The sequence below is a fragment of the Gymnodraco acuticeps genome, unplaced genomic scaffold, assembly GCF_902827175.1.
Source record: "Gymnodraco acuticeps unplaced genomic scaffold, fGymAcu1.1, whole genome shotgun sequence".
Lineage (NCBI taxonomy): Eukaryota > Metazoa > Chordata > Actinopteri > Perciformes > Bathydraconidae > Gymnodraco > Gymnodraco acuticeps.
The window spans coordinates 492,853-507,780 of record NW_022990385.1 but is presented as its reverse complement, the minus strand read 5'-3'; the positions used below and the strand labels follow the sequence as shown (position 1 = coordinate 507,780).

At 45.1% G+C, this 14,928-nt stretch overlaps 1 protein-coding gene across 1 annotated transcript in view; it reads left to right on the top strand.

Moving 5' to 3' along the window:
• The window catches only part of LOC117551504 (guanine nucleotide-binding protein subunit alpha-13-like), a 46,730-nt gene extending 34,459 nt beyond the window's left edge, over positions 1-12,271 (top strand). Inside the window, exon 3 of the mRNA XM_034224424.1 lies at positions 10,364-12,271. Within this exon, the coding sequence (XP_034080315.1) occupies positions 10,364-10,735 (372 nt within the window). The 3' untranslated portion in view covers positions 10,736-12,271. The remainder of the gene's footprint in view (positions 1-10,363) is intronic.
• Positions 12,272-14,928: the final 2,657 nt, after the last annotated feature.

Sequence of the window (14,928 nt, the reverse complement as noted above, 5' to 3'; positions counted from 1 at the left end):
CTGTTGGAATAATATCAAGGCAGCAGGAGGAGGATTTCAGAAGTTGTATAATGTCCTCTAGGTTGTTATCATTAATCTGATGGAATTGTGTCATGATGTCTGAATTGATGTTAAGTGGAGATAGGGACAACACATTTGCTGTTCCTGATGCAGAGGCACTGACTGCTTGTCTGATGTTCTGAATTTTGTCAGTGAAGACAAATGTGGATATTATCCGGCTGAACAAAACGTGCATTTATCAAACAGGTTTGTTTTCCACAGACCTTATTTCCAGCTATTTTCCAAAACCCTGTGGAGAAATTCCATTGCTTTTTGTCGACGGAACCAGCAGCTTACTTCCTGGTTTTATGACGCGTCACTGACCACAATATCATTATTTTAATAAACCAAATATGAACCATTGTGGAAAATGAGGAAGAACTGATTGTTCAAATGTTGTAGTACAAGTAGTAATGTAGTTAGTGCATAAATTACTATTGCAACAAATGTGTTAATTTTCTTCATTATTAGTCGATTTTCTTTGGACGAATGCTCCGGGCCAGTGGTTACAATGGTGGGGCCAGTGGTAATAGCCCGGAGGGCCAGTGGCATTTTACCCTTAATGTCTACCCTTGGATCTGAATAAATATATTAATCACCACTATTTAATACATAATAATACATTTGATTTATATAGCACACTTTAAAGACAAACGTCATCTCAAGGTGCTTCACAAAGCTATAAGTAAAAAGATATCTAAAGGAGCATATTGGATCAAATATGGCAATATAAAAAAGAAAAAGTTAAGAGCACATGTCTGGTCATTGTAAATATAGAAACAATCATTAATTGTACATCTGTAAACATCTGGTCATTCAATTAGAGATTAGAGCAGTGGTTCTCAACCCATTTCGAATGAAAAAAATGAATGTGAAAACAATTTATAATATTTTTATAATACTTTTATTTTTATTTTTGAAAGCCCAATTTTCTAACGCTGTGCATGCAGTAGGCGTTGGACTGGAAATGCCGGAGAACATAAACGGTTTTGAAAACGTAGTGATCATCTTCTCAATAAAAGCTGATGTTTTTTCGAGTCTTCTGGCCAATCAGAATCAAGATAACGGCAGAATAACTAACTGCGGTAGAACTACTCTTTATACATCCATGGGTACATATTCAGAAAAATATGCCTCTATTTACAGTTGTCAAAATTGAAACCCTAAAATACACAAAAACAGCTCATTGAATGTGGGACCTTTTACACAAGTTTTTGCAATTTTCTTGCAGTTTTCCTCCAAGGTCTGTCCAAAACAATAACACTGATCATCTGCTTGCAGGATTACCTCCCCAGCCAGCAGGACATCCTCCTGGCCAGAAAGCCCACTAAAGGCATCCACGGAGTACGACTTTGAGATCAAGAACGTGCCCTTCAAGATGGTGGACGTGGGGGGGCAGCGCTCTGAGAGGCGGCGCTGGTTGTGAATGCTTTTGACTCGGTCACCCTCCATCCTCTTCCTCGTTTCCTCCTCTGAATATGACCAGGTGAGGGAGCACGGCAGAGAACTCCTGAATGTTGTGTGAAAATATGTTACAGCACAGGGAGCTGCAGGGATCACCACTTGTTTTTCATACATTTGCATTTGAACGTTGTTCTCCTGAGGACCTTAGTGTGTTTCCAGGTAATATTACTACAGGTGGTGAGGGTAGTGGGGCAAAGCAGAAAAAGACTGGTTTTAATAGTTATATAGAAATAATATAAACCTGGATAAATGCATTACATAAAACATCCTTTGTTGCTGCTGCTATTAACGTTGTCTATAGTAAAGTGTTGTAATTGTCCTGGGAAAGTCTGGAATATCAACAATATATCTCAAAGCCAGTGGAGGGCATATATCTGAAGACATGTGGGGCTGACTGCCTGTTGCCCCTTGCATTTTCAATTACCATTTTAGTACTAAGTATAAGAGTGTGTGTGTGTGTGTGTGTGTGTGTGTGTTGTGTGTGTGTGTGTGTGTGTGTGTGTGGTGTGTGGTGTGTGTGTGTGTGTGTGTGTGTGTGGTGTGTGTGTGATGTGTGTGTGTGTGTGTGTGTGATGTGTGTGTGTGTGGTGTGTGTGTGTGTGTGGTGTGTTGTGTGTGTGTGTGTGTGTGTGTGTGTGATGTGGTGTGTGCTGTGTGTGTGTGTGTGTGTGTGTGTGTGTGTGTGTGTGTTGTGTGTTGTGTGTGTGTGTGTGTTGTGTGTGTGTGTGTGTGTGTGACCATGGTGGGCAACATATGAAATGGCCACATTACTGTATGCCAAATAATGGCTGTAAACCTACAGTGGGGCCACAAAAGTATTTAGTCAGCCACCAATTGTGCAAGTTCTCCCACCTAAAAAGATGAGAGGCCTATAATTTTCATCCTAGGTATACCTCAACTATGAGAGACAGAATGGGGGGAAAGAATCCAGGAAATCACATTGTAGGATTTTAATGAATTTATTTGCAAATTATGGTGGAAAATAAGTATTTGGTCAATAACAAAAGTTCATCTCAATACTTTGTTATATACCCTTTGTTGGCAATGACAGAGGTCTCAACGTTTTCTGTAAGTCTTCACAAGGTGTTCACACACTGTTGCTGGTATTTTGGCCATTCCTCCATGCAGATCTCCTCTAGAGCAGTGATGTTTTGGGGCTGTCGCTGGCAACACGGACTTTCAACTCCCTCAAAGATTTTCTATGGGGTTGAGATCTGGAGACTGGCTAGGCCACTCCAGGACCTTGAAATGCTTCTTACGAAGCCACTCCTTCGTGCCCGGGCGGTGTGTTTGGGATCATTGTCATGCTGAAAGACCCAGCCACGTTTCATCTTCAATGCCCTTGCTGATGGAAGGAGGGTCGTCACTCAAAATCTCACGATACATGGCCCCATTCATTCTTTCCTTTACACGGATCAGTCGTCCTGGTCCCTTTGCAGAAAAACAGCCCCAAAGCATGATGTTTCCACCCCCATGTTTCACAGTAGGTATGGTGTTCTTTGGATGCAACTCAGCATTCGTTCTCCTCCAAACACGTCTAGTTGAGTTTTCGCCAAAAAGTTCTATTTTGGTTTCATCTGACCATATGACATTCTCCCAATCCTCTCCTGGATCATCTAAATGCTCTCTAGCAAACTTCAGACGGGCCTGGACATGTACTGGCTTAAGCAGGGGGACACGTCTGGCACTGCAGGATTTGAGTCCCTGGCGGCGTAGTGTGTTACTGATGGTAGCCTTTGTTACTTTGGTCCCAGCTCTCTGCAGGTCATTGACTAGGTCCCCCCGTGTGGTTCTGGGATCTTTGCTCACCGTTCTTGTGATCATTTTGACCCCACGGGGTGAGATCTTGCGTGGAGCCCCAGATCAAGGGAGATTATCAGTGGTCTTGTATGTCTTCCATTTTCTAATAATTGCTCCCACAGTTGATTTCTTCACACCAAGCTGCTTACCTATTGCAGATTCAGTCTTCCCAGCCTGGTGCAGGTCTACAATTTTGTTTCTGGTGTCCTTTGACAGCTCTTTGGTCTTGGCCATAGTGGAGTTTGGAGTGTGACTGTTTGAGGTTGTGGACAGGTGTCTTTTATACTGATAACGAGTTCAAACAGCTGCCATTAATACAGTTAACGAGTGGAGGACAGAGGAGGCTCTTAAAGAAGAAGTTACAGGTCTGTGAGAGCCAGACATCTTGTTTGTTTGTAGGTGACCAAATACTTATTTTACAGAGGAATTTACCAATTAATTCATTAAAAATCCTACAATGTGATTTCCTGGATTCTTTCCCCCCATTCTGTCTCTCATAGTTGAAGTGTACCTAGGAGGAAAATTACAGGCCTCTCATCTTTTTAAGTGGGAGAACTTGCACAATTGGTGGCTGACTAAATATTTTTTTGCCCCACTGTATATATGTATATATTATAATTTATCAGAGTTCACTGTAATCATGTATCGTCTTTCATTGGAACTAGGGGTGGGCGATATTGAAAAATATATTATCACGATATTTTTCAAGCAGTATCACGATAGACGATATATATCACGATATTTTTTCATGTCGGTTATTATGGTTATTTTTCAAGTTACTTAACAGTACAAGCACCTACAAGGTAACAGAAACTCAAACAAAAAGGTGTAACAGACCAAAATAGCATTTCAAGCTGGTTTTATTTCTGAAATGAATCCCTGAATGAACAATTCAACATGTTGATATTGCTTCAAGTTCAAGGCACAGTTTCTCAGTATAAAAATGAACTTTCTGAGGTAGCACTAGCACTAGCGTGTCAAACAACTCGGACTGAACTACCAACACGAAAGCAGAGGTGCGCTGACATTGTGAAATCGATCGGGCTTGATATATGGTGAAATTAAAATCAGTAGGTGAGGCTGGGGGAGCGGGAGGGGAAGAGGCTCTCCGTCCGCTGTCATAGCCCCTCCGTCCGCTGTCATAGCCCCCTGCGCCGCGCACGGAGAGCCTCTTCCCCTCCCGCTCCCCCAGCCGTTCAAATCCAGTTTTGGACAGTCTGCCGTGGTTCCATCCCATTTCAAGTGCTGTTCGAGGCTCGGCGTAACCCTCGGAGCCCACTCTCCAATCACAGAGCTTGAGGACTATCACGGGGTTTGTCAAACAGAGCACATGGTGTAGTCCAAACGATAGCTGGGGATTCTGGGTAGTGTAGTGTCTTCTGCCATCCTTTATTCAGAAAAAACATTTGTTTCTCTGAATCGAAGGGGGAAAATACAAAAGCATTGCACACAATTTAAACCAATCAATGTTGTGTAATTAACAAGGATAATCTGGTGTTTTTTAGTCGATGAGTAGTGCAGATATCACTGTAAAATCAATCGACAGTAAGAGGAATACTTACTTCCGGGTGTACAATTCTCCGTTATCCAATGAGAATGGACGCTCACATTGCCTTTAAGGGCAGCCGACACAAACGAATGCCGTGCTTCCATGAGCGTCAAATCCCGCCGCAGATGGGAATACATTGCAATCAGTTGAAAGCTATTTGCGTCCCTTTATGAAGCTGAAGGAGCCTAGGAGCGTCACAACTGCACGCCACGAGACCCTGACCAAACGTCGCTCCTGGACGATTATGGAGTGAGAGTGTGTTGCCTAACCCTAGCCGGACAGGGGATTGTGTCCGTCTCTGTGGCTTCAGGCTTGATCGCTGTTCAAATGACAGTTTTAATGATCTCAATGGGAATGGTTAGCGTTTCATATGCACGCAAATAAAAGAAAAATATAAGCCAACAGAATCAACCAAGACAATAAATGAAGTGCAATACTGTCTGAATCCTGACTAGACAGCTTTAAAGCATCTGTTGTTTTTTTTTCAAGTTGTTTTTTTTTATCACGATAGATACGATATCTCTGAAAAAGCATATCGTGGAGACCTAATATCGTCACGACGATATATATCGTCATATCGCTCACCCCTAATTGGAACCACATCTTCATCCTTCATATCGAGATATCATGATACACATAGACATGAGGCCTGTACTACGAAGCCAGTTCAACAGACCCTGGATATGTTTGAGTTACCCGGCTTACCTAACCCTAACAAACGTGCTCTCGCTAAGCGGTCCTACGACGCTGGTTATCAACTCGATAAATCAACCAGGGTTTCTCTCTCCGACTGAGAGCGCGTTCACATGAAAGGGGGCGGGGTTAGCAACATTTGACCAATCACAAACATGGACAAGCATACTGACAGCGCAGCGCGTCATACCTCCTGAATGAAAAGTCAACTATAATTAGACAAATATGAAAACTTTAAACATCCATGACTTAAACACTTTATCCAGGATCAAAGCCACATAGCTGCACCTGCAAGGTGAATACAGCTGGTATGCGTACATTAACAGGTTTTATGATATCACTGCCCGTCTAAGACACGAGTGGATCTGACTTTAATTACATTTGTCTCGAGTGTTTCGTCAACTTAATGTGTTGCTTAAAATAATACTTCTGCATACAGTATGTGCAGGGTGTCCGCGGGTCTTAAAAAGTATTAAAAGTTGATAAATCAATTTAGCGAAAATTAAGGCTATTAAAAAGTATTAAACGGCATTTTCCAAGGTATTAAGAAGGTCCACAGAAACGACAACATGAAACTCCCTTTAATTTACTGAAACAACATGTCGGGAAACCCCCTCAAGGTGGCCCCATGCATAGCGTGCCATAAAATGCTGCTTCTTATTTTAAGTTTCGTTGCCTTGCTCTTTATCTGCTGATGGACTACCTGAGAGATATACAGCAGGAGAACACGCCGTCCACCGCGGAGAATAAACAGAAGGGCAACCATGACAACCATGCTCCGGGGTCTTCTTTGCTGCTTTTGGTGTATTTTGTGGCGGCAGCAGCGCCACTTACAGGCCTGGCATATGTACTACAGCGTTTCCAGCATTTCCAGCGGTCTAGTGTGAACGGACACGTTAATGAATTGAATGCGTGTGAGCGGAAGACTTTTTTGCGTTTGCGTATGTGTTTTACTGTATGCGTCCTCGTGGGGCCGGGGTCTAAGCCAAACTATATCCGGTCACAGAGATCTGCTATTTTAAAGTAAGGTCAACACATATCGACCCTAAATATAGTCTATATTAAGAACGATAAAAGTCTTAACATATATATCGTTTTTTGTAAACATATGATAAATGTGCGAGGGTGATGACGTCAGAGCATCGTCCTATGTGCCGGGCTTAGCCCCGGACAGTCCCAGCCCAATTTAACCCCTGGGTATTTGTGAGGCAGCTCCTATATGGCATTACCCCGCTGAAGCTCACCAGCTTCATATATTTCATAGTTCAAAGTTTTGTCAATTGTTTTGTTTATTGGTCAAATACTGGTTTCTAATGGTTTCTGAGGAGTTTTACTGGAATGAAAGAGCACAGAGTACAGAAGCAACAAAGCAGCATACTGCATTAAACCTGACCTTCACAGAGAGGTTGAAGTTCATGTGGAGAGGAGGCTTCAGTAGTCTGACTGCACTCTGTTTAGTTGTGCTATCTTACAATCAATATAGTAAATGTGAGGTAAAGTGTGTCGCCAATGTAACCGGTTAGAACTCGAAGTTGCGATGAGGTCTTAAAATGTATGGAAAGGGTCTTAAAAAAGGTCTTAAAAGGTGTTCAATTTGACTTCAGGATTCCAGCATATACCCTGATGTGACACTGTGAGTTTTGCACGGCCAGATACGGCTCAGCTGACTCAGATAAGGAAATATATGATACATTATGATGTGATATGAATGATAATGGGACACATCAACGTCTGCACTCACAGTGCTGCGGACTGTAGGCTACGTAATGTTACTTTGATCCGGTTACTTTAAGTAAGCTTTCTTAACGCTAATGTTATAATAGTCAGATTGCTCTGAAGATGGGAGGTGATATTCTATTAATGTTCACGTTCACACAGTTGGTGATTTTTGCCGGCCGTCTTTCCTGCGACGGCAGCTTTTCTGTATTTTCTCCTGTAATATGACTTGATCGCTTTAATACTCCGCACACTGAGCTCTGATTGGTCAGCAGCTTTCACTGACTTGATCTCTTATTCTGGAACCTAACCTGCTCCGGACCAGGCTAGCCGCTCAGCATTAGTTACCATGGAGATCTAGCCCGCTAAAAAGAGAACCAGCGTCGTAGGACCGGAAAACCGGAGTTTTCCCTGAAGTTAGCCGCTTAGCCAAAATCCTGCTTCGTAGTACAGGCCTCAGGCCTATGGTCTGAATAGATAACAATAATAATAATAATAAATGGAATTTCTCAGCTAATGTGACACAGCGCATGAAATCAAACTATTGTTTCAAAGACATATTGTACAAATATTAAGGAAAAAGCTGTCAATATAATAATTCTTTCTTTGAATGTGGTACTTGTATGTTCATAGTTGATGAGAAAATGGGACAAATTTGTTGTTGTACCTTTTTTTTTTTTTTAAGTATTTCATTCAAACAAGATTAAACAAAAAAGTACTGACCATATCGTTTTATCATTAGAAAGGTTTACATATCAATATTTACTGTTCTCCAAATAGATGGACTACATCATGAGTTGTATTTCTTTCCAGCTGAAAACATCGCTGAATTCTTCATATTGCTCATATTTAATTCTGTGTTATTATTTTATCTGATCTCATTTGTGCCTAGTTTATTTTTCAACTTGCACGATTATAAATATTTTAACTCATTTTGCTCACTTATTGGATATTTTAAGTGGTCTTAAAACGATAGGTGGCTATTAAAGGTCACATGTCATGGCCATTTCCACTGATCATAATGCCATTGTTGAGGTCTACTAGAATAGATTTATACTGTGCAATTTTCCAAACTCACATTGGTTTCACAAGCAGCATCTCTGTAAACTACGTGTATTCACTCTCTCCACTAAACGGCTCGTTGCAGCTCTTGCCCCCCCCTCCCTGTGAGCCCAGTGTGCTCCGATTGGTCGGGACCAGTCGGGACGTTGTGAATCGCGCTGAGCTCCGTGGAGGTGTGATTTCCTTGTTTAGCGATACACAGCCAAACTCACCCTGAGCACACACAAAGTCACAGCCGAAGTAAAAACAATAAGTGTGGCTTGATATTGAGTAAGAAAAAGGTTGATAAACGCTGTGTGAGAATGGGGTCTGCAGAGAGAATGGGGTCTGCAGAGAGAATGGGTCTGCAGAGAGAATGGGTCTGCATGAGAGAAGCGGGTCTGCAGAGAGAACGGGTCCTGCAGAGAGAACGGGTTCTGCAGAGAGAACGGGTCTGCTGTGAGAACGGGTCCGCAGAGAGAACGGGTCTGCAGAGAGAACGGGTCCGCAGAGAGAATGGGTCTGCAGAGAGAACGGGTCCGCTGTGAGAATGGGTCCGCAGAGAGAATGGGTCCGCAGAGAGAATGGGTCCGCAGAGAGAATGGGTCCGCAGAGAGAATGGGTCCGCAGAGAGAATGGGTCCGCAGAGAGAATGGGTCCGCAGAGAGAAATGGGTCCGCAGTGAGAATGGGTCCGCAGTGAGAATGGGTCCGTAGAGAGAATGGGTCCGCAGAGAGAATGGGTCCGCAGAGAGAATGGGTCCGCAGAGAGAATGGGTCCGCAGAGAGAATGGGTCCGCAGAGAGAACGGGTCCGCAGAGGAATGGGTCCGTAGAGAGAATGGTCCGCAGAGAGAACGGGTCCGCAGAGAGAACGGGTCCGCAGAGAGAACGGGTCCGCAGAGAGAACGGGTCCGCAGAGAGAACGGGTCCGCAGAGAGAACGGGTCCGTAGAGAGAACGGGTCCGCAGAGGAGAACGGGTCCGCAGAGAGAACGGGTCCGCAGAGAGAACGGGTCCGCAGAGAGAACGGTCCGCAGAGAGAATCGGGTCCGTAGAGAGAAACGGGTCCGTAGAGAGAACGGGTCCGCAGAGAGAACGGGTCCGCAAGAGAGAACGGGTCCGCAGAGAGAGAAGGGTCCGCAGAGAGAACGGGTCCGCAGAGAGAACGGGTCCCGCAGCGAGAACGGGTCCGCAGAGAGAACGGGTCCGCAGAGAGAACGGGTCCGCAGAGAGAACGGGTCCGTAGAGAGAATGGGTCCGCAGAGAGAATGGGTCTGCAGAGAGAATGGGTCTGTAGAGAGAATGGGTCTGCAGAGAGAATGGGTCTGCAGTGAGAATGGGTCTGCAGAGAGAATGGGTCTGCAGAGAGAATGGGTCTGCAGAGAGAACGGGTCTGCAGAGAGAATGGGTCTGCAGAGAGAATGGGTCTGCAGAGAGAATGGGTCCGCAGTGAGAATGGGTCCGCAGAGAGAATGGGTCTGCAGAGAGAATGGGTCTGCGGAGAGAATGGGTCTGCAGAGAGAACGGGTCTGCAGAGAGAATGGGTCTGTAGAGAGAATGGGTCTGCAGTGAGAATGGGTCTGCAGAGAGAATGGGTCTGCAGAGAGAATTTCGCCACGATCCCAACTGTCTGTTATCAGCCTGCAGCCAGGGAGGAGAGATCAGCAGAGCTGCATGCACTGAGTGTGTGAGGAAGTCCGTGGATTGGTCAATTTGGACCAATCAGCGGGGGCTTAACGTAACGGCTCCACGGATTGGTCCATTTCGTTCCGGGGACGACATGACATCATGATGTACCCGGAAGAATCAAATGGACAGTGACGTTTCACCAACGAGGCGTTTTGGGGAGGTATTTTCTGTTTTAGAGTTTTACTCGCTACATGGTGTACTTTGAGGGTTGTGACTCTACACACCGTTTACATGCATAAAAACCTCCATAACACACAAGGGGACGGGTACTAACCGGAAAAGCATGACATGTGACCTTTAAATCAACCTGACACACACACGTTGTCGCTGTCAGCTTTAACCCACGCACTCACATGCACTGTCACACTCCAGGTGCTGATGGAGGACCGGCAGACCAACCGGCTGAGCGAGTCGCTCAACATCTTCGAGACCATCGTCAACAACCGGGTGTTCAGCAACGTCTCCATCATCCTCTTCCTCAACAAGACGGACCTGCTGGAGGAGAAGGTGAAGCAGGTGTCCATCAAAGACTACTTCCCTGAGTTCTCGGGCGAGCCCTCCAGCCTGGCAGATGTCCAGCGCTTCCTGGTGGAGTGCTTTCGTAAAAAGCGCCGTGAGAACCAACAGAAGCCGCTGTACCACCACTTCACCACAGCCATCAACACGGAGAACATCCGGCTGGTGTTCCGCGACGTCAAGGACACCATCCTGCACGACAACATCAAGCTGCTGATGCTGCAGTGAGGGGGGAGCGGGGGGGAGCAGGGATAGGTGGAGGCAGAAGGAAAGCGGGTGTCCTGCAGGGAGCAGGCAGCCTCTCTCCACCCGTCCGTCTTCCCTCCCTGATGTGAGCGGCTCCTCTCTCTAGAACTTTGACTGTGTATTAAAGCCACCACTACTACAGCCATTCCCCCCCACACTTCTCTGCCTTACTGAGCTGCTTCACTAAGACTTATAACAGCCACCTTTGGCTCAGAGGCCCCCCCCCCTAGCCTTGAAACCACTGTAAATGACCTCCAGCCCCCGTCCACAGTGAATCTGCACCCTGTATGATGTGTCCTCACTATGTGTTGCTTTAATTCACCCCACACTCCTCTCTGTGCTGCTCTGACCACTGTTGCCGGGGGGGGTTAATCACTGTTACTGAGAAGCTGTTACCAGGTGTTGCCTTCCTGTTCAGAACTTCCTTGGTTCCGTCTCCTGTTTTACATCTGCGTTCCACTGGCGCTTGATGATGACATCACTGTGGGGATTTCCTTTTTGGGCAGTTGAACTAACACACACGCACACACACAGACAGATAGGAATAACCGTTCCAAAGTCCACTTAATTCTAGTTTTTTCTAATCATTTGTTTCTTTTCTAATATATGAATATACTGTTTGTACCTATGTATTTTTCTTTAACTTATATTTTAAAGGGGTTGACACCTTTTTTTTCTGATGGACTCTGTTACAGCTAACTGGATCCATATACCACTTGTAAAGTTAAACAGCGTGCTATAAGGGGAGCTAGTGCAGCGGTGATGGTGACACGTTGTATTTTGCAGTTTCTCAGGGCACATTGTTAACACCACCTGTCTGGTTTAAGCCAACCAGCACCCCCACTCGGTTCCACTATTCTTCTGAAGCTGAACTCTGGCCATCTCCAACCAGGACCACCCTTTAGCAGCAGGGGCTGCACTAACATAGAAACTGAGTCATTTTACCCTTTTATCACGTGAGCTGTACCTACATACATTTAGATATTGAAACATCTTGTGATATTTCCATTCTGCCCATATCAGGATTGAATCGCAATACTCAAACTAGCTGTTTTTAAGGGTTAAAGCATGTGATGCAACTCCCAACCAAATGAGTGAGCGAGTAGCCCTGCACTGAGCGGTGTGGCACCAGAGGGCCTTTCTGTTTCTTCCTATGCAAATACCATGATCCAGATACTTAGCACGTGAATGAAGTCAATTTCTTCTATTGAACATATTTTTATGGCAACCATCTTGTGTGGAAAAAGATCATACCCAAAGTTCCCAAAGGAAATTTGAAAGCTGTCGATTAACAGTTTCCCTGTTGATTTCGTCAGTGTCTGCGTCCCAGTGTCTGCGTCACAGTGTCTGCATCATGCGTCACAGTGTCTGCGTCACAGTGTCTGCATCATGCGTCACAGTGTCTGCGTCACAGTGTCTGCGTCACAGTGTCTGCATCATGCGTCACAGTGTCTGCGTCACAGTGTCTGCGTCCCAGTGTCTGCGTCACAGTGTCTGCGTCACAGTGTCTGCGTCACAGTGTCTGCATCATGCGTCACAGTGTCTGCGTCACAGTGTCTGCGTCCCAGTGTCTGCGTCACAGTGTCTGCGTCACAGTGTCTGCATCATGCGTCAGTGTCTGCATCATGCGTCACAGTGTCTGCGTCACAGTGTCTGCGTCACAGTGTCTGCATCATGCGTCACAGTGTCTGCGTCACAGTGTCTGCATCATGCGTCACAGTGTCTGCGTCACAGTGTCTGCATCATGCGTCACAGTGTCTGCATCACATTGTCTGCATCACAGTGTCTGCATCACATTGTCTGCATCACATTGTCTGCATCACATTGTCTGCATCACAGTGTCTGCATCACATTGTCTGCATCACATTGTCTGCATCACATTGTCTGCATCACAGTGTCTGCATGTCAGTGTCTGCGTCACAGTGTCTGCGTCACAGTGTCTGCATCACATTGTCTGCATCACAGTGTCTGCATGTCAGTGTCTGCGTCACAGTGTCTGCGTCACAGTGTCTGCGTGTCAGTGTCTGCATCACAGTGTCTGCATCACAGTGTCTGCGTCACAGTGTCTGCATCACATTGTCTGCATCACAGTGTCTGCATGTCAGTGTCTGCGTCACAGTGTCTGCGTCACAGTGTCTGCGTGTCAGTGTCTGCGTCACAGTGTCTGCGTGTCAGTGTCTGCGTCACAGTGTCTGCATCATGCGTCAGTGTCTGCATCACAACGCTGCACACTGAGGCGCTCTTCACTAGTCCTGTTCAATTGATCATTTCCATATCTAAGATCCATGGAGTTACAGGAATTTCCAAATGTGCCAGGCAGAATCTTAAGGTAATATGTCTTGCACAAGATTAAAGAACATTGGTTTAAAAATGTCCTTCAGTGTAAATATCCAGTAACTTAATGTTTGGATAGTTGTACATAGTGAAACTGGTCTCATTAAAAGCTGTAACCCCTGAGGGCTCCGGCTGGTTGGAAATGGCCACTCACATCCAGGCCTGTAGTTTCCTCTCTGTCAGACATGAGGACGGATTTGTCCCTTCTCTCTCCCTGTAGGATTACCACTAAGTGTTTTGTATTATTCTGCAAGTGGTAAGGTGGCTCAGTCTGTTCCTTTGTTCAACAAATCATTTGTATTTTCCTGAAAGGTACCTGTGTTACTGCTTTCTGTCTCTCCTCCATTAGTTAAAAAGAAAGGTATTTCATATCCAGCCTGTATGTCACTAATGTCCTCATTGTCCTCTGGACTTCCTGTCATGTTTAACGTGTCCTAACGTGTCCTTATGTGGTTCCTAACAGCTGTAACCGTCCTCAGTCCTGTGTGTGTGACAATGAGCCTGCTGCCTGCCTGAAGGTGTCTTCCTTAGCTTCCTCCAGATGTGAGGACACTTGAAGTCCTCCATGTGGCTCCGATGCTCCAGCCTCTTAGATAGCTGTTCTGTAATCATTTTTTAATCCTCCATTTTGCAGAATAATTCAGCTTGCCTCTTGGATCTGATGTTTGTTCTAGGCTGTAAGGTGGGACTGACGGATCCGATCATTATTGTCCCCTCAGTGCAGTCTTTCCAGTCACCCACTCACAACGTGGGTTAGCATGGAGCAACAAGGTCACATGGCTAACCAGGGTGTGTGTTTTCACAAATCTAAGAGATGAAGCTGACCGCCAACAGCTCAGTGAATTCCTCAAACTGCCAGTGTGTGCATCTGGATGAAGCAGTCTTTGTCTTTGGGACGCACACTGTCCTGCTGCTCAGACAGCCTGCAACCCGCCAGAGGACATGGAAAGACTTGAGGTCAGCAGAGCAGGCCCTGACCCCCACACAGCCTCCCCTCTCACAGGGCGGTGCTTTACACTGTCAGCTCTATAATGGAGCTAAACCACCATCATCATAGAGTGCCGCAGGAATGAGTCCTAAAACCTAGGAATGAGTTAGCATATTAACACTTTCAAGTTGCTAACAAGTGTCTAAATGAGATAACTAAACGTCATCACGATCACGCCCAACATTAGCCGCCTTTAGCTTAGCGGTGGTGACATTAAGTCATGTTACCTTGCTGTAGTTCCTTATAGCCTAACGTTAGCTTTTTACTTTAAAAAAAAATCATAAAGTGGTGTTAATATGTGGAGATGATCCTGCTTAACGAAACGTGGAACTGTCATAGACGTGTGTTTACCAAAGACACAAATCCAATAGACAGCATTCCCATTCTGAACCGTGCATCTTACACTGAGCTCAGTGCTCCTCAGGCCTGACAGCAGAGACCACCTGCTCTGATCACTGCTGAAGAGCAGGAACATTGTTTGAAAGCAAAAAGCTGATGAGTGTCCATTTGGCTGTATTTATATATATATATATATATATATATATATATATATATAGCCAAATGGACACTCATCAGCTTTTTGCTTTATATATATATTTATTTATTTATTGGTGGCTCTGCTGTCCCTGACTGTAAAGGTTCAGTACGCTTCAGACAAACGTGAGTCGTACTCTTCTGCGTGTCTTTGCAGACGTACGCTGCTGAATAATAGTAACAAAAATGACATGTTAGGTCTCAACTAAATTATAATAATCCCATGCAGCTACACTAAGCCACAGATGTTTTTTTAAAGAAGCATTAAATACATAGAGAATTAATACAGTGCCAAACTCAAGGATGTACTCTTCCAGTA